Source organism: Syngnathus leptorhynchus, chromosome 5, assembly GCF_054491065.1.
Source record: "Syngnathus leptorhynchus isolate UIUO chromosome 5, UIUO_Slep, whole genome shotgun sequence".
In the NCBI taxonomy this organism is placed as follows: Eukaryota; Metazoa; Chordata; class Actinopteri; order Syngnathiformes; family Syngnathidae; genus Syngnathus; species Syngnathus leptorhynchus.
The window spans coordinates 6957568-6977624 of NC_141199.1; the positions used below are offsets into that span (position 1 = coordinate 6957568).

The 20057-nt window shown below is 39.7% G+C and overlaps 1 protein-coding gene across 5 annotated transcripts; it reads left to right on the forward strand.

The window, feature by feature from the left end:
* Window positions 1-1021: 1021 nt before the first annotated feature.
* On the forward strand, window positions 1022-15541 carry LOC147056588 (platelet endothelial cell adhesion molecule-like). Of its 5 annotated transcripts, XM_085912762.1 has the most exons (16): window positions 1022-1106; window positions 1197-1232; window positions 4101-4397; window positions 4904-5185; window positions 5268-5540; window positions 5779-6051; window positions 6718-6996; window positions 7797-8075; window positions 8623-8724; window positions 8840-8870; window positions 10544-10623; window positions 12408-12461; window positions 12705-12794; window positions 13243-13299; window positions 14237-14259; window positions 15304-15541. In XM_085912762.1, exons 1-16 carry the CDS (start codon window positions 1061-1063, stop codon window positions 15403-15405), a joined length of 2304 nt encoding a protein of 767 aa, XP_085768888.1. In that variant the 5' UTR covers window positions 1022-1060; the 3' UTR covers window positions 15406-15541. The 5 variants fall into 5 exon arrangements, 4 of the variants coding, with proteins under 4 accessions (XP_085768888.1, XP_085768889.1, XP_085768890.1 ...); XM_085912763.1 differs by lacking the exons at window positions 8840-8870; window positions 10544-10623; XR_015066112.1 differs by lacking the exons at window positions 10544-10623; window positions 14237-14259; window positions 15304-15541 and having other exon boundaries at window positions 13243-13295.
* The last annotated feature ends 4516 nt before the right edge of the window (window positions 15542-20057 follow it).

Consider the following 20057-nt stretch of genomic DNA (forward strand, 5'->3'; position numbering starts at 1 on the left):
GCCCTCAGGCGCGGCTGGCCCTGACGTGCGACACCTTTGGCTGGATATGGACTGTTTTTAAAACAAAACATTTGGTGAGGACAATGAATAATTGAACCACTTTTTACAGATACTGCATTCAGCAGAGCAGTGTACGGGACATGTACAGTACATTAATCCAACATTGGTCACAGGGTCGTGTTCAACCAATGGGAGGAAAATAAAATAGTGTAAAATCAAACACATTTTTCATTGTCCTGGTATGTTTGGCCACTTGCAGGACCTCAGAGATTCATTAATGTGCTACATTGTCTTGATCACTGAGGAATTCCGATGAAGGCAGCAAAGAATGAATGCCATTCCAATAACAACCGCTTCCACATTTTTCATGAAATTAGTTTTAGCTTAAACAAAAAAAAAAAAAAATGGATAACATGGGTTTGGAAATGAAAACGTGCATTAAATCTGTCTCAATCGCTCAAATTCAAGTTACTACCAAAGCCACATTCAGTCACTTATACAATAGACTTTCTAAAGGCTTAAACTGAGATCTTTGTATTTTCCCCAAAGGCCGGAAAAAATAGATGTACTGCTCCTGGATTGGAAGACCAGACTGAAGTCTTGGCCACTCATCTATGCTTAGATTCTGGTAAAGAAGGTTCAGTGGTGCACAAAGTTGATTTCAGGAAGCAACACAAAGAATGTCTGCATGTCTGCCTTCTGTTGTTCTTTTTACCTGCTCAAACCCTCCCAGCCAATCAAAAAGGGCAAAGGCCTGACTCCTCCACTTAAAATGGTCAAACATTATTATGACTGTCATTCTACAAACACGCACACAAGTCCAGAGAACATTCCACAGCAGCACAAAGTGAGCCAGCGTGGACATCCTGAGGAAACAACACTGGCTTCCTGTCAAATTAAGCCAAGCCGCTGGCTGCTGGGAACGATAACCGCTGCCGGCTGAGGTAGAGCGCCACCTTCGTGCCACCCCGCCCACCGACTACACGCCAGCACCCATCGAGGCCATTCGGGTCCAGGACCGTCGGCCACAGCGGGATCATTGAAGAGCTCCTCAGACACCATGGGCCGCTTTCTGCTCCTGTTAAGCTGCACGCTCGTATCTGACTGTAAGCTTGTCTTATCGCTTTGGAGTTCTTCTTGGAGGAGAAAATTCATTGACTGATGTCTAATCAGGTGCTTTTTATTCTTGTTCCAAGATCTCCATCCATGGAGAGGGACCAACGCACAGACCAGTAAGTACTGTACATTACACTGGGAGACATTTTTTAAACATCAAATATATATCTCTTTCTATTTTTATGTCAGTGTGATTTTATGGTCATCTGCATATACTGTGGGACTTGAGGATGTCACTGGTTTAGTAGTCGTGTATGACATATCTTGGGCAAACAGCTGAAAAATGTCTTAATTCACATTACAATCACAACCAAAAGCTGTACATGAGATTGAGTTGTGTGGTCATCCACTAAGTCAATACAGGTTCAATGTGAGTTAGTTAGAAAGTTTGTTATCACAGCTCTGGGTTTAGTGCGTGGCGTGGTGGAAAAGTTGACCAGTATAGCCTTTGGGAACACGTCAGCCGACATTGTCACACACACTTTGTTCACTCACTGATGGAACATTTGACACGGTCCTCATCAGGCCAGCTTTCATCCGGACCTCCTGGGAATGAGGCTCTTGTATGATATTGATATTGTGATGTGACGGACAGCCTTGTTTGGCTCTGACAGACTGTTAGCAGAGTTGACTTGTTTAGTTTGTACCTGCTGTTTTTGTTGGAACTCCCATTTTAGGAGAGATAGGGGGGGTGCGTGAGCTGTTGCTGCTTGGGTCAAAATTCTACGGATAGATTTAAGTACTGTATGTATAAGTACACCTTGATGAATTTGAATTAGAAAAGCTATTCCAGTAGTTCAAATTCAAAAGGGACATTTTTGCAAAATGTCTTGAAATATGTTTTATGCTTTTATTATTCAAAGTTCTTGAGATGGTGAATTTTCTATTTTCTAATGAAATATTGCTCTGTGTGGTGAATCCTTACCCGTACCCTACGTGGTGCCCGCGGACACTGACATCACATGTGTAACTCACGGGCATATGTTATAAATAGCTCACAGTGATGGGCAATTATTTTGTAGAAATCTAATCACTGGGAGGGATGTAATAGTTGCATATTGTCAAGTAACTAAAACTAATTCTGATTAATTGTGATACTTATCCATTTGGTTTCAAGAGAGATAGAAATTAGATCATTGGTGTCAAACTCAATGCCATATATGGCCCGCCACACCATTTTGTGTGGCCCGCAAAGACAAATTGTGCATTGACTTCATGTGTCAATACAGAAATGACAAATTGTCTTCACTTTTAAACTTCATGTGTCAATGCAAAAATTACAAATTCTCTTCACTTTTAAAAATTTGAAATATTTCTAGCATTTTTTTTAGGTATCTGAACAGTTTATACGAGTCTCAAAACGAATTATTCAGTTTGTTGTACAGTCTATACTGTATAAGGCGTTGATAGTCATAATGGCCTTTCGATGGAAATTATGACAATGCAGCCCGTGACAAAAATGAGTTTCATACCTCTGAATTAGTTGTTAAATCAAGGATTTGGCTGATTTTAGTAGAGATGGCCAGCAAGGCTGATGATATCATATTTATTGTAGGAGTTTCTTAACATGAATATCATAACATATAACATTATTCAAATGAATTTGAGCAGATTTGTTATTTCAGAAGGCTATCAAACTGATAGGCCTTCACATGAATCAGATGTTTATCAAACTGGTAGGCTTTCGCATTGATTAGATTTTTATCAAACTGGTAGGTTTTCGCATTCATCATTACCCAAGAAGTATTGTAGGTCTCAGTTTCGAAAAGCATATCAAGGAAATGTGATTTTTTTTTTTTTAATTCAGGTACTGATATAGGTTCTTTCCCCATAATATCCTTATTAATTGAAATACACCTGTACGTACCATACAGGCCCAGATGTAGTTGCTTGAATGGCCCTTGCGAATTTCACCGCAACTTGATGCTTTTTGTAGCCATCAACAAACTTCTGGCATGGGATCAATGTCGTCTTGCGACACCAACACTTACTGTCCAAAGTTCACCTTGAAGTGAATTTGAAGAATCTGGAGGTTCTCTTTCTTCATTTCTCCATCTGCTTTGTGCCGTGCACTAGCACCACCGGCAGCAAACCTCCCACAAACGTGCTTGACAGTTCACGTTAATTTCTCTAAACAGACTTCTTGTCAATGCGACCGGAGTCCAACCTCATCTGACTGTTTTGGGTTTATTTTCCTTGTTCATGATAGCATCTACAAATTTCAATCGAGCTTGAAGGTGTCGATTTCTGAGCAGAAGCTTCTTTCATGGTCGCTATACTTTCAGTCCATGGTGATGAAAAGCTCCCCTCACTGTGGCCAGTAACACTGGCGTTCCAGCAGTTTTCATTTCATTGTAGGCTCCCAACTTGTTTCTGAACCTCCTAACTAATTTCCGTCACATTGTTTCACAATAGCTCCACGAGGCTTTCCCATATTGTCTTCGTTTTCCATATTTGTTCTTCGCTAATTTCCTCGGACTTTGCCATTGTTGGGAAAATTAGCCGAGGCAGTGAGTGGTGTCAAAAGAATTATTTTAATGCAGATGAAAATGCTCACTGATGAAAAGTTTCTTTGACTTTTGAGTGTGATCCGCTGGAACTGACAAGTGAAAGAGACTAAAGACTTAAAGATGTTACCAAAGACTAGTTATACATTGCACCTTTCTGTTTTTATTCAAGATTTGGGGTATTTTGACAAATTTGTGGCCTTTCACATTACAGCTGTGTTTTAAATTGATCTAAATTTCAAAGTTCATTCGTTTGCTTGAAGTTACCAGCATCACTTGGGTGCAAAATATTTTGTTTCCTAAATGTCTGATTTGAATAATTTGAAAACAGAAATTATTTTCTATGAATAGCTCTCTTTTGGGCAACTTGTCACTTCCCGAAGAAAATACAATTTTACTAGCCCTAAATATATTCATTCAAAATCACAATTACGACCTCATCACAACTGCTAACATGTTTTGAACCCCACCCTACAGTGTTCACGATAAGGGACATCAATATATCTCTTGAGCCCGGGTCCGATGTGATGCGGGGCACCAATGTGACTGTGCGCTGTCAGGCATTGGTCAGCAGCTCAGGCACAGAGCCGCTGAGTCGTGAATACACAATCTTCAAGGATGGCGTCACCGTGTACACAAAGACAACCAGCAGCTCTGGTGATCTCCTGTACCGCCTTCCTGATGCCCGCGTGTCCAACACGGGCAAATACAAGTGTAAGATCAACATCGAAGGGAAGCAGGTGACCAGTGAGGCCAAGAAACTCACAGTCACGGGTAAGTGCATCTAGACACAAACAACAACTGTGCTTTTATTCTGATCCAGACGGTTTTTCTTTCCTTCTAATATGTTTTCAAGATTTAACACAAAGCAACAGTTAAACTGCAAAAAATTGTGTGTAAAAATTAGGGGTTCGGCATTTTTTTGAATTTAGACAATTACAGTTCTTCCATTCGATCCCGATTCTTGATTTCTCTGATTAGCAAAACAATAAAAGAAGGATGGAACTAATCAGTTATTTTGGGACAAATCATATAAACTTCTCAATTCTTTAACTTAATGATCTTTGTACTTTTTGAGTTTTAATGTGAGTGAGGGCATTTATTTATTTATTTATTTATTCATTTATTTACTTATTTATTTATTTTATTTTATTTCATTTTCATTGGTCAGTTATAATTGAGTGCCGAGAAACAAGTGGCTGTTAACGTGTAATTTTACCATGAACAAGACATAAATGAAATCATTTTGGTTATATATTATATGTTTGGTCACTCAACAGGTTTGTCTGCACCCCTGCTTCATTTGAACAATGCTGTTGTCAGTGAGGGGGAGGAGGTAACAGCCATATGCTCAGCGCCAGGAGAAACGGGTTCTATCATTTTCTATTTCTTTGATGATGCCAAGGAGATCCTAGAGGATAGGGTCAACTCCAACCTGTCTGAAGTTAAGCTTCGCTTCAACACTGTTGGCATTCACAAGATGTACTGTGCCTACACCGTCCTGGTGACACCGTTTTTCTTCAGGTCGGAAAAAAGCAACACTGTCACCATTTCGGTCAGAGGTACGGGAAATAATGTAGTGTAATTCATTGACGTTGCTAAACATAAAGAATTTGTTCACACTAGTTGGTCTTGTCTCCACAGAACTTTCCATTACGCCAGTTTTGGAGATTTTCCCTTACAGCAATATCTATGAAGGAGACACAATTGACATCACGTGCACCATCAGAAACCTCATGCCCGACACGCACGGAAACGTTCATCTCTACCTGAGCCGTGGGACCCAGCTTCTCAGCAGGGGGGACACCAATGTCAACCACAGCATGATCGCCTTGGCCAAGGACTCTGAGGAATTCGAGTGCAGACTGGAGATGGGAAATGTTGTGAAGGTTGATACAAAAAAGATTTTGGTGACTGGTAAGTATCTTGTTCTGCATGGTTGTACATTCTACATTTTAGGATTCGCAGTATGATGTCAACGCGAGGTAACCGCAGAAATCGGGTGGTTAGAATAGGCCTGGGCAAAGTACGGCCCCAGGGGCCACATCCGGCCCTCCCGCAGTCTCTGACCAGCTCTCCCTGTGTCCTTGAAGTCCAAATATAATGTAAAGTGTGGACTGATGTTAATGCCTGATCTTATTGACTGTATCCACAGAGCTGTTTTCAGTGCCTACGCTCTCAATGTCTCCAAGCAAAGTCTTTCAAAGGGACCACATGACGCTGAGCTGCAAAAGTGACAGCTTCGCTACAGAGAGGCTCCACAGGGATGAGTTGACTTATAGTTTGGATCCGCCAGAGAGTCTTCTGATCCCAAAGAGCACTGGCGTGTTCTCTGGCAAAGCTCTGCTCTACGAATTCAACTACACTTGCATCGCTCAAGCCAAGGGCATCAGGAAATATAGCAAACCTTTGACCGTCATTCCTAAAGGTGAGCATGCAAGCTTCTTTTACCACGTTTATTACATAGCACTCCACAGAACTAATTACACAATTTATGTATATCTTGTATCCTAGTATATTCAAATATATGTATATTAACTTCAGTAAATTACCCCTCATAAGATATTAAAACATGTAAAAAACGGAAATATTCATTTCAGTTTTGTCATATTTTGAAAATGACAGACATTGTTTTGACAATTTCACAATCCCCCCCCACCCCACACACACACACACACACAATTTCAAAGGATAATGGTATCCTTTAAACCAGCCAAACTACAATCCAGAACCATTTCCGGCCTACTATCTATTTGACCAACTAGTCGTGATCTGTGATATGGTTCCCTACACTTGGCTGGCGACCATTCAGGGTTCACCAGGCCTCTTAGTCAGCACACCCACAATGTAAAACGTAATACACGTATACACACAACCATGAATATATTTGGTTATGTATTGCAGGTATTACCAATTGTTAATGATCAATCTATGCAATATCTCATCTAATTATCTATTATCGTCAATTTCTAAGTTTGTTCCTGTGAATGAGTGGATGTAAGGGATTCTATAAGTATTTAGGGCACCATACGGTGTCCATAAAGCTCTAAATAAGTGCAGTCAATTTACCATTTGTTGTGGTTGCCCATTTCAGTAACTGTATCAACACCAAGGATCTCAGTGGTTGGCAGAGCGGTGTTGGGACGTCCAATTAAGGTCCTGTGCCAGTCGGACATCGGCAGCCTGCCCATAAACTACACTTTGCTGAAAGACTACGAGATTCTGAGCACGGCCAGTGTCAAAATGCCTTTTGAACAGGCTCTGTTCACCGTCACCATCCACCAGCCTGATGAAATCAACAGGTTGATGTGTGAGGCCAAAAACAGTCCGAAGGAACCGCCACTCAGCAAAAGACTGGAGGCTACTGTTGTTGGTAAATATCTGACACATCAAGTTTGTAGATCCTATATTTACTATACAGTGAACACTTTCAAATTCACATGCGTAGATTTTGGGGGGGGACCCTGCCTCCATTTTTCTTTGACTATCTCACCTATTGCCTGCTTTCTGTTTTTGCTCAGGCCCAAGCCATGTCGAATTGATTTTATTTGATTTATTTCTTTGCCACCATTTGTTGACAACTTGATGACAAGCACGATATATTCAGTGGAAAATCTTTTGTTCAGGCCATAGCTTTGTCTAATACTAACCAAAAGTGTTTTGTCATCATTTTGTGCCTTTTTTGTGGGTATCAATTATGCTACATTTACAGACCCATTTCAGGACACGATGGACAAAATAAGAAGTCTTGAGAGAACGTGGGGTAACGGGATAATCAAACACGATCAGTCTTGACTGGCGAGAATTTTGAATCATGACAAAAAGATGGCACGGTAGTAACAGTACAGTTTAGAAACCTAGTTGGCCATAGCAAAATGGAGTGAAAGCAACTAAACCTGACATATTGTAAGGGTTTGTCAAATTTTGGTGGTGATTTATAGTGGGACGACTTGCATGTATTCCCCTAACCCTCCGTATATCCTTCTCCACACGGCCTGTGACAAATAACTGGATACACCATGACAAAACTTAAAAACAGCGGAAAATAATGACCAAAATCCCAGAGCGCACTACGTTTCGAGCAAAGAGGGTTGCTCCCATGAATATTGGCTGTATGTGGCATGGTGAGGTAACTATTTGCATAACAGCCCTCCTCTGGCTTTTCCTCCACAGTTCCTCTGTCTCATCCGACCCTCACGGTCATCCCCGTCTTGCCGGAAATTGCAGAGGGAGATCATCTCTTCCTGATCTGTGGTGTGAAAGGCACCCCGCCCATCACTTTTAAGTGGTATCGAGACGGCAGCAACAACCCGATCTTTACCACCACCTCAAACAAGAACAATACAGACTACCAGATTCAAGCTCTGGCCAAAGGTGACAGTGGCACCTACTACTGTGAGGCCATCAATCACGCCAACAATGTGGTCCGCAGCGCACCAGTCACCATACAAGGTGAGGACCTGGATGTTTAGTCATATGCTGGATAAGAATAAAATAGCTTAATCAATGCTATTTTGCGGTGTTTGTTTTAGTCCGTTAATGTGACATTAACATTAATATGTGGCAGGTAAAACTCTCATTAGAATAGTGGAGAGATATTGTTATTGACAGAGGTCTTCATTTGAAATGTAAATCACCACTAACTGTCTACCAACTTTTACCATTTAGTATTTGCTTTTGCGTCATGGTAATTGCTAACCCGTCTTTGAGCAATCACATTTTAAATTCTACCTCACAATTCTACCTCAATGGCATCAAAATGTTTCCAAATTGCGAGTGATTGGACCCCAACGCAAACATGACAGACATGAGAAGGTTTACAGAGTTTATTTGACAAAAAGTGCACCTAAATAAGAAACAAAACACCAGAAAGCAACGTGACAAATCCAGTGCCTTGCTAAAAGGGATCTTGACAATCCTCAAGAAGCATGCTTTCTTTTCATCGATGACACAAACTTCCTTCGTCGTTTGACTGTACTGTCTCTCTCTCTCTCGGCAGTGCGCTTAGCCTTCTGGAAGAAAGCGGTTATTGTGGGCTTCTGTCTGCTGATGGTGTCTGTGCTGATGGTGGGGATTGTGCTATGCTTCAGGTCCAAGAGAGGTAGAGACACCTACAATCCCACAGCAAATCACACCTCCTTATTTTGACTACGTGTGAGGCAACCTTCTCCCACCCACTTCCTCCTGCTCTTCTCACATCTCCTCTCTTATTATAGGTAAAAGGGAAGCAGCTGCTGAATTGTCAGTGTGAGTTGGCTCCACTACTTGCTTCCTCTCAATATGACAGATGATGTATAGCTGCGTTAGTCACGGTGTATGGGTATTGTTAGGTTGGCTGAGACTGAGGCTAAAAGGTGAGCTGGCTAGCCAAAAGCTTACATCTTGGGTGACCCAAACAATTTAGACAGCTCTGAACACTGGTGTGATAACATCAAAAATCCAACTTAAAGATGTGCTGTTGTCACAATTACTTAGGTATCTACAGATGAACAATTTCTAAGCTAATATGGAATATGGACACTATTAAACCAATGTTTTGTTGAAGCTCCGTTTGGTTTTGATTTCAGCACTCACTCTTTTTGGGTAGGAGTCGATTCCTGATTCATATTTGTCAAAGAGCTCCAAATACAGGCACACTTCTGGTTTCCCCTCTTCAGATCATCCCACAGAAACAACAAAGTCTACTCACATTAAGTCACAGTTAGAGCTGCAGTTCTCAAAGCCCTTTTCAGCTCAATCTATTACAATGGAAGTAAGCTTGACTTCCTTTTCGTTTTTATGTCAAACATATGTGATGGAAACATGGCCAGAAACATCACCTTTGGTTTCATCACTTCATAAAACATTACCTCACTTGCTTTTGGGAGGTTGCCCGTATGTTTTGGCAATATGATGCCTAGCTTCTGTATTGCCACTCTACCCCACAATCCACACATCCGAAGGAAATTGTTGTAGGACGCCACCAGTACTTTGCTCAAATTCCAGCAGCTCCTGAAATGTTGCTCTAAAACCTTTGTCAGCCTCCCTGACCAGTTTTCTTCACGTCTTTTCAGAGATTTTGGAGTGACATCCATGACTTGGTCATGTCACTGCCGTATGTACCATATATGTTTAAATTCTGTGTAATGTCTTGGTTATTTTTTTTGAAATAGTCTCACAACTGATACATTTTGTTCAGATGTGCAGTTTTTTTATGAGTACAAAACACAGACTGAATATTACGTCTTGATAATGCCTCCACTTCCTCTCATTGTACGAACAGACGAGTCAGGCCGAACTGTTTCAGTCACAGAGGGAGTTGTCTCGTAATGGTGATGTTTTCTAGAACCAGAGTTTCCACGATTGCAATCAGCAAAATCAAACATTTCTCTGGCATACTATAATTATTTATTTATCATTGAAATATCCACATTGGATAAGTATTTTTATCTTACAGGAATTAAAATTAATAAGATTTGAGTTGAGCATTAACGATTACTCCAACCGTTTGAACTAGCTAAATCATTTATGACTTTCTTAATGAAAATAATGTTTTTATCTCCTTTGAAAAAAATAAAACGACTCAGAACTGTCTACTTGTGATTGGATCACCCAAGATGTTGTGACTGGATCAGAACCGGCATCAGAAAATTGTCAGATAACGCCCTGCTTTATGTCCTGCTTGGTTGAGTCCATTGAGAGATTGCTATTACTTCCATTATGAGCACATACGCTTGAGTCACAACTACAATGGTTTTAGCTAGCAATTCAGTATTCGTTCATTTAATCCTGAAAATTTTTCAACCTACGAATTGAAGTAAATGAGTCAGATTTTTTTTTTTTTTTATAAATTTAAAACACAAAATCTCTAGTCATCTGATATGTTGTAGACTTCATGTGTTGGATTTTGTCCAGTTGACTTTATTCTCACCATTTCTCAGAAAGCCTTCGAGCCCTAAATCAGATGACTCTTTAACAGTGATTCTAACCCACGACACAGAGGTTAATAATGCAGCCCCAGGTAGATTATTTTTTTTATTGACTTTTTTTATTGTTATCGACCGGCTGTCTTCATCAGTCATTCCTCCAACCACTAGTCCTTTCATAGCATGTTTTATGTGGGAGCCATTGCGATCCATCCTCACTTCATCATCCATGATCTAATATGCATGCAGGGGTCACATTGTTGTAACTTGACGAGCATTGTTGAATATAAACATCTGTTTTGTCCATGATATCTTGGTAGTGTCACGTGAGACATTTTGCATGTACATTGTTGCTCTGTGAATTCCTGAGGCAACCAAAACAGGAATGGTTTGTTGTATGGAAGGGGGGGGGGGGGGGGCGTGTCTGGACTAGCAGGAAGATGCTGCTTAGAGTTTGAATACTGGTGAATTATTTTGTCAAGTGTTACAAACTGTTTAGAGCGCCCGTTATCATCTTGTTCCAGACGGAGCGCCACACTATGATGGCATGGAGGGGAGGGTGACCAATGGGACACGAGCTATGCGCGCTGTCGCTTCCCACTGACATCAGCAACAGGAGCAGCTTCAGTATTCCAGCCACAGTGTAGAGATACCCTGCTTTGCAAGGGACGGGGAGCCACTTAAAAAAAAATGTTTGAAGATTCTCCCCTAAAAAAAGGAAGCTTTTTTTTTGTCCCCCACGTTTTTTCACATAGAAGGATGTGTTACAAGAGAAATGACTCGCCTCCTGCTGCTCCCTCTCCCCTCCCCCTGCAATCAAGATGGCCTTTGATTTTTCTCTTTTTTTATTATTTTTTTTTATTTAACATCACTGTCTTTGTCCTGTGGTTCTTTGTATGCCATGTGTCGGCGAGTGCATGTTTTTGCAATGTTAAGACTTTAGCTTTTGTATTTTTGAACATCGTTGATAACTGTTTGTTTTTCAGATCGCTTTATCACTATCATAGGACATTTCTGTGTGTATATTTTGGTTGATTCCTTGACTTTGCTCAAGTCCTTTTAGAATAAATGAATTGGTTCTATTTAGATGCGTGTCATCCCCATTCATTTTGCTGGAGGTATTGCATGTATGACACTAAATCAATTTAGAAAAACACTTCGAAGGGGGGATTATTTTTTTTACTATGAATTATGTCCAACAAAAAGTCATACGCACAAGACCGCGGCAAAACTCTCAACAGTCTTCATGCTAACTTTATTTATTCCCCCCAAAAGGAATGCATGCAGTGACTTCCTTTACAGAGTAAAACAATGGACTCTGCGCTAAACTTCCTATGTTGACACAAAACAGCTTTTGTTAGTTTGAATGTGTGTAGCATGCAGGGGAAATTTATCTCATAAACCTTTTTTAAGCGACTTGAGATAACATTACCAGCTGGGGATAAGCAATGCAGTTTAGGATCCATAATTTAATGCATAATAGTTTACACACTGAAACACAGTGAGCTGGCTAAATGAACACATTCAGATGTCCCTAAATTCTCTGACAATTATAATTAAGTGATTTATTTTTTAAAAGAGATCATTTTTCCAAAGTTTTAAGCGCATGCTATAATCTGAATTATTCTAACAGAAGAAAGCTAAATACTAAATATAAGACTAACGCTATTCATAGATTGCTACATTTCTTCTCTTTTACCAACTTTGAATCAGGAAAAGAATTATAATGTTTCTTCACAAACTGCTGTGATATTCTAACTGCTGTAATTTGGGTTTTTGATTAACATTTGCTGTATGTCCTTCTAGGTTCTCCCCAACAGCAGATACTCAGTCCAACTACACTTACTTTTTTCATTGTGCATGTATTTCTTCCATACAGGGAAAGTGGAGAGAGTAGATATCAGCGTGTGGAGTGAGCGGCCGCCTGTAACAGGTGAGCATGTCCGCTTACTATTGTCATTGTAAGGCCTGATTACAATGAAGCTGTAGACATTTAATTTCGAAAAGGTTGAGATGCTAAAGTGGCACGCTTTTTGAAATGAGAATTTCAAGGAACAAATACAGAATTTAGGTTTTAAATGTAGGTACATGCTTCTCATCATGTTTAGGCTAGCAAAGCAGCTTTACCAACTGTGATTACTTACCATGAATTTTTTTTATTCATGATGCAATGCAGCAAATGATGAGGAAAGCAGCATGGTGTCCAATGAGCCTGATGTGGAGTACACTGAGGTGGTGCATCCTCAGCCAGCGGACCCCTCCAGAGGTAAGGAGTCCACCACACTCTTCTCTGTCCCACACTACACATCATGCGTTTAAATTTTCCCTTGTGCATTCTGGACATTCATTTCTCCTCCCTTTCATATCTCCCCATTAAAAAAAACCCATCTCCTTAGTCGATAAGGGAGTAACACTTCCTAGGTGGGGCCTAATTACCCCTAATCAAGACATCTCCAGGTAGTTAGAACTGTTGGGATAACTGGTGGGATTTCCAAGACTGTTCTAGATACTATAAACAGGAAGGGTTGAGCTAATTGCTGAGTGGGGCTCTGATACGGGACCACTCTTCATGTGAATGTCCTGTGAGCTCAACACTGTAGAATGTCACCACTGTCAATTTTGCGTTTGTTAATTATACATCAGACACTGCTTATCTCGACCCTCTTGCCTTTTGTTGACAAAAGAGGCTAATGTGTTGATTTTTACATCAACAGCACCACTAAAGAAAGGCACAGAAACAGTTTACAGCGAGCTCCAGAACTCTCCGCATGGTGAGTTTGATGTCTTTAAAGTTACCTCATGGAATAAAATGATCAGTTTGATATTGAAGTTTACTCATTTTAATAACAGTCTCTAAATTTCTGCTCATTTATTAGTTATGGTAATGGTCCGAATATCAGCCAATAAAACATCTCTTTAAAAACACAATTAAAAGATCTAAAATGTTGTGCCTTTTACTGACTAAAATTCTATACTACATTCCAGCCAAAATTCTAGCTCCTACAAATTGGCTGGTGGTAATTTGGCACAGAGATTCACACAATCAAACATTACTACTGATCTTATCTCACCAGTTCCGGGAATCATTGTTTTACCTTCCAGTCTCTCTACCAACATTGGGCAGGAGTTGTCAAAAGATTGCACAAGGCTGGGCTGTGTTACAAAATCATCAGCAAAAGGCTCAGTAAGAATTGGCGCCATTGCAATCACTGCAAGCACGAATGAATAAAGTAAAGTCATTATTTGAAAGTGGAAGAGAGAAAATGGCCATGGGTTGCCCATGTTGTGTAGCTCGATGCAAAATTTGTGTCATCAGGATTATGGAATTAATGAGTTATATTACTGATGGGTTAGGTTCAACCTAAGTGACCGAACTCACCATTTCCCGTTACTGCTGGAAGAAGCTTCCTGCGATTGATACAGCAGCCAGATGCAGTATGCAGTCAAGCATCCCTCTGTGCACTAAGACTTCCTTTTCAACAGTGACTAAAGAATTTTTGCATTCTGATAAGGCTGTGGTTTGAAATGATAATGGTAAAACCAAATGGCGTTCTGTTTGCTGGTGGCGGTGAAACAAACATGAGTCAGCAAGGTCAGGCGTGTCCACGCATCTGTCAAATGACTCATGATGAGTAGCCTCCCTCTGATGTCAGAGGATGAACAATACACATCCAATAAACCTGACCTATGACCTTTTTTTTTCTGTAGGTGCCGATGACCATCATGGCTATGTAAGTTTCCTGCAATCACAACCGTTCAACCAGGCTAAATATTGATCTCGTTATCGAACATTGAGTGTTTTAACCACCACCCTCAGAAGTTATAGCACTACAAACATTGATATCATTTTTAGGACAGTCCAGTAGCAACAGTTCTCAGTCTTTCCATATATCAAACACGAATGATCTTTTAAGCCTCAAATATCTTAATTCACTTAACAGGTTCTTCAAACTCTAGTTGAAGAAAACAAAACATTGAGTGGTAGTACATTTTCAATTCAGGTAGTTTTCCAATCCTGTTACATAATAATTATCAGGTCATTAATGAAGTGGAATTTGACATCGTTATTGGAATGATTTTGTAAAATAGAGTAAAATACAATGACAAGCCACAGAATGAAATAGTTTGATGTCCACGCCAATAGCTGGAGAGAATATTAAGCCTTTCCAAATGTAATAATGCTCAGTTATGGCAGAGAGTGATTTCAGATTATGTTCATTATTAAAACTGACTATTGTCTTTATAAATCAAATATTTGATACAACTCTTGTCTTGAACATGTTCTACAAGTGGTCACCACAATATACAGTGAGAGTGATACATTCTCCCCCATTCCTGTTTTCAATATAAAATATTTAGTTAAGGTGTAGTTTTATGCAGATCATTTTATTTGTGGTATTGTCTTCATACCACTACTCCCTCTACATACCACTCCATGGCGTGCTTCAGTTCCTCCCTGTTTCAGTGACCCTCAGCAGGCTGATGATCCACAGCAAGAGGGAAACCGCCGTCAAATTTTCCAAACAAGAACAAAGCCGCTTGGGCTGGGGTTTCCTTCCTTATCGGCCTCCGAGATCAGCGCTGCGCCTCAGTCAAATTACCTTGAGGCCAGACTCAGCTTTATCATTTCTGTTCTTGAACAACTTGATTCCATTTGTTGCAACAGTCATTATTCCTAACATAAAAAAAATGTATGCTGTGTTTTTGGGGGGGCAAATATGACCAAGTGATCATCCTTGAATCAACTTTAACGCCCAATGATGCACTGTGTGCAGGGTTCTGTGGAATACGCTGATCTGAATGGTGAACAACATGAGATGAATCACTATCCAGTTGAACACAGCAACTGCCAGGATCTGCCAGTTCCAGTGGATTAGTCAGGCTAATATTCATCACGCACAGTTTTCTTTCCATGACACTCACATGTCATAAATGCACTGGGTGCCCTCTTGTAGCACCTCTGACATTTCTATCAGCAACATAAATGACTGCTGTAAATATTTGCTCATTAATAAAGGCATGTGTCATTTTTGCTGTGTTGTGTCATTGTTTATGGTCAAGATGTAGCAGTAATAGCTAGCGTATTTGAGGGCCATTCCCTCACTTTGTGAATTGAACCATAAATTATATATTGAATATAATATATCCGTCCGTTCGTTTTCTATACTGCTCATTAGGGTCACGAGTGAGCTGGAGCCGATCCCATCTGACTTTGGGCAAGAGACTGGGTACGCTCATGGATGGGCAACTTAAATAATGGAGGGGGCCACAATTTTTCATCGTTGTTACCAGAGGACCACAGAGCATCACACACTTTCTGACCAGGTGCATGACAAAAATCCTATTTTAAACATGGACAAAATACATGCATACATGCTTGTAATATACATTTTTAATATAACATTTTTCACTGCGTGGATTAAAGATCCACTGCCTGAACGGCAAAATAACTTCACAGTGTAATTTATTTTCTCGCGAAAAAAAATATTTTTCATGAAAAAAATACCATTCAAGGACAGCAACTGCTGAACAAGAAATCAAAGATGAAATGCAAGAATTCATTTTGTACATTTTTTCACAAAAATAAACTCACTCAAAATGTTAACATTATCAAGGCTTCTAATGACTATGTATGTCCTGCATATAATTTCAAATGATTAATTATTAGGCCTATTCATGTTCTAGTGCAGCGCAGTATAAAGACTCACTGTAAGCGCAACTAAGACATGTCTGCCACCTAGTGGTAATCATGAAGACATTACAATTTAAAACTACAGTCGAGCATGCATATTCAGTTCGGAACCCGCAGATTGGTGAATTCGTTATTTTGCTGTTTTGTTTTCATATTCATATTTGGGAATTTTTCCTGTTTCTAAGGGATCCCCCTTATTAAATGTTATGTATTACTCCAACCATTGTATGAGAAGCAAATAAATTGCCTTGATATTATTTTTTCTTTTTCCGATAGAAAAATGGGGGGGGGGCAAAAAGAAATAGTACGTTCGTGCCTCGTTCATGAATCTATTGTACACTTTATTCCAGTTTTCAAACCAAAGCTTTATGAATGTATTATATTTTTTACTGTTATACTGATTCACTGTATCAGTAAAAGGCCTTTAATCCTATACCTTTCCTCATTGTATGCGGCCTGCAGCGTCATCTAGCGGTCAAAGAACACTACATACACTGATTTACAGAATCAGGCTAATATATTGTACTTTGTCTGGTAAAGCACTATTGTTCTAAATTTCTCCTTTAGAGTCCTTTAATACCTCTTATACAATACAATAGCACTTTTGCAACAGGTGTCGGCTGTTCACAACATAGCACTTTGTACAACATTAAATAATACAACAAAACACATCACAAAACATTGGCAATCATACAAACAGAACAACTATTGTTCCATATGCTTTATTGTTTGAAGTGGTTATAGATGAAAGAGGAAAGATTCAATTTTATTCATATGTTTTCAACCAACATCAGTGCGGTTTGTGTTTTTATATCATTTTGACTCTTTGGGAAATCAAATTTTTTTTAAATGTGCTTTTGGAAACGTGATGAAATGTTAAGGCAACTTGTGCAAATTAATCTACCTTACAACTTCCTCAGCTCATTTTGTAGTTGGCTCAATTTCTAATTCATTTCCATGAGTGTCTGATAAATTTAATTACCTGTCCTTACCCTGCCTGCTGAAATTGTGTACAACAGTGCCCACAAACGTGTACTCTGATGAATAGTAAAGTCCCATTTTTTGGCAGCAAGTGAACATGGGCATGTGTTCACAGATTGTCCTGCTTGCCTAACAATAAAATGATACACGTGTGCAGTATGTTATCTTAGTGAAGTGGTAGAACATTGCACTACTTGAAAAAGTACAAACTTTAATGAGACACTTGGGCTAATACGCATCTGTTGTGATTTTGGTGTGGCTATGCCACAGGTTTTTCAATTTTTCCAAGTAAGCCTCCAATTTGCTCAGTACCCTCAGAGTACCCAAAATTGGGAAATACTGCTCTAGGGCAAGGCATTGAAAAAAAAATGCAATAGTATTTAAAAAAACAAAAACTAATAGATGTATACATCACATCTTTAAAGACCAATTCAAAATCTGTCTTTTTCCAACATGAATTTGATGAACCAGTAAATAGATTGTCAGCTTGCGTCATGTTCATACTTAATGCAAATGAATGTCCCATTGAATCTATATTCCATGAATGTCTTCATTACTTCAAGGCTAACATGAGCCAGTACTGCTAGCGTTGGCATGGCAACTGCACTGGGCACTCAACGTGGTCTGCCTCGCTCAACACACTCTGCCAACATACTTGTTAAAATCCCATTAAACTTTAATGCTGTAACGTCATTGGGATGGTCAAAACAGCAATTCAGATGCTCTGTGTGTGTGTGTGTGTGTGTGTGTGTGTGTGTGTGTGTGTGTGTGTGTGTGTGTGTGTGTGTGTGTGTGTGTGTGTGTGTGTGTGTGTGTGTGTGTGTGTGTGTGTGTGTGTGTGTGTGTGTGTGTGTGCTTTTCCATGTCCTTTTCCCTCAAATAATTGTACTTTCTGAGCTAAATAGCTGCTGTCAATTCACCAGGCAAAGCAAGGCCATTTAATTTACATACACAAGGTAACTCATTGTTCTTTATTGATACTATTAAAAAATACAACATTTAAAAGCATTACAAACAAAATAGAACTAAAGATGAGAAATAAGCAATTAAATGCACTCTATGATTCAAGGAAATTCTGGTCCGCCATTCAGCATCTCAGGAGGGGGAGCAGTGCAACATGCCTTCCTTTGAGGAAGGAGAATCTGGGGAATATGAGGTGGGCTCTTCTACCTCTGGCATTGAAGTCAATGAGGTGGTTATAAAGTTCCCAGAGTTCCTAAAGCAGTGGTTCTTAACCTTGGAAGTTTCGAACCCAACCAGTTTCATATGCGCATAGTGAAAAAAATATATATTTTTTTTTTTTATTCAAGACATCAATGTTTTTTACTAGTGCACAAAATAAGCCGTGCATGAACATCAAAAAAACAAAACCAACACAATGCACAAACTCAAAACAAATTACACACTTGTAAATCAGCGTGACTTCTGCTGTTGCCTTTGCGAGACCAGTTCAGATAAGCTTCATCACATATTTACACAATAAATCAGGTGTGTTCGGACCTTCGCAATGGATGCTCTGCCGAACCCCCTGAGACCGACTCACCGAACCCCTAGTTAAGAACCACCGTCCTAAAGGCTATAAATGTTGTACAGCTGTCCTGGTTGACACGCCTCGACAACATTGCACACTAGGGTAGTCAAATCTCTGATTCGAGAGGAGCAGTCAGTTGTTGTTGGTTTTTTTTTTTACTGGTCAAACAACTATACCCTCACCTATGGTCACGAGCTGTCTTTTATGCAGTCCTCAATACTCTCCAAAAAGGAGATATGCATTAGAAATACAGCTTAGGTGACAGCCTCGACATTGAGCATTGCTCACAGTTCAGTACAGTTCTCTTTACAGTGACTCTTGTCTGACATTGAATATTGCGCGTGTCACGGTTAATGATAATCAAGTGCTCTTGTGATTAGCAAGAACATGAAAGGGTAATCCAGTTGGACCAGTTCCTGCTTATTTTGTACCCACCCTGTCAAATCAACAAGCTTCTTCATTTACTGCTGTTTGTTTAGCCGACATGTTAAGCATGGTGTTATTGTTGCAGTATTGAGTTTTCTCTGCACAGATGTTGATTCAGTTTCCTCATGTGATAACAGTTTCAACAACTTCACAACGATTCAGGATGTTGCCACTGACTGAAGCAGATGAGCTATTTCTCAGGTTACGTGTACATTTATTCAAAACTTCACTGTGAAGTTTTGAATCTTCACTGTGCTCGGCATTTAGCAACTTTTAAATACTACTATTCGACAGGGCAAGCTCTGGTGATGCAACATGTGGATTAACACAACAGCCAACAATTGTTGAATAGTATTCGACACAATATTATTTGGCTCGTGTGCATGTATTTTTCCCCATATTTAAAACAGCATTTTTGTCATACATCTAGTTAGGAAATGTGTGGTCCTATGTTCCCCCTCCTCCGTGCCTATAATAATGAATAGTGTATTTATGAATGTGCAAAGAGGGACTATTATATTTAAATTTGTTATCAAAATAAATCCAAACTAGCTTTGTTCTTCGTGCAGATCAGGATCATATTATACAAATGTATAATATTGATTAAAAATAGACTTAAACACATTCAAGGGATGCGACTTTACTGACGTCTTAAATTCGTACCATAGTGGATACATCTCATTGTCGTACTTAAATTCCTTACTTGTTCAAGTGCCTATCCCGGTGAGTAGGTGCTAAACAGAGGAGCGAGTACTCGAAAAGTAGGAGGATATAATAAAATGGATTGAGACGTACCCTCTACTGTTTCATGCTAGCGTGGCTTTTACTTCCAGGTGCGGACAGCTGTGGTCCAGTCACAATTCAACACGAACTGCTTAGGGCTTGATAAATACGCATGC

What these genes read in the sequence shown, in the direction of transcription:
- LOC147056588 (XM_085912762.1), top strand. Translation starts at nt 1,061, where the DNA reads ATGGGCCGCTTTCTGCTCCTGTTAAGCTGCACGCTCGTATCTGACT. An exon ending in AGGGACCAACGCACAGACCA is followed by an intron (nt 1,233 to 4,100) that starts GTAAGTACTGTA and finishes CCCACCCTACAG; the next exon opens with TGTTCACGATAAGGGACATC. An exon ending in ATGCTTCAGGTCCAAGAGAG is followed by an intron (nt 8,725 to 8,839) that starts GTAGAGACACCT and finishes CTCTTATTATAG; the next exon opens with GTAAAAGGGAAGCAGCTGCT.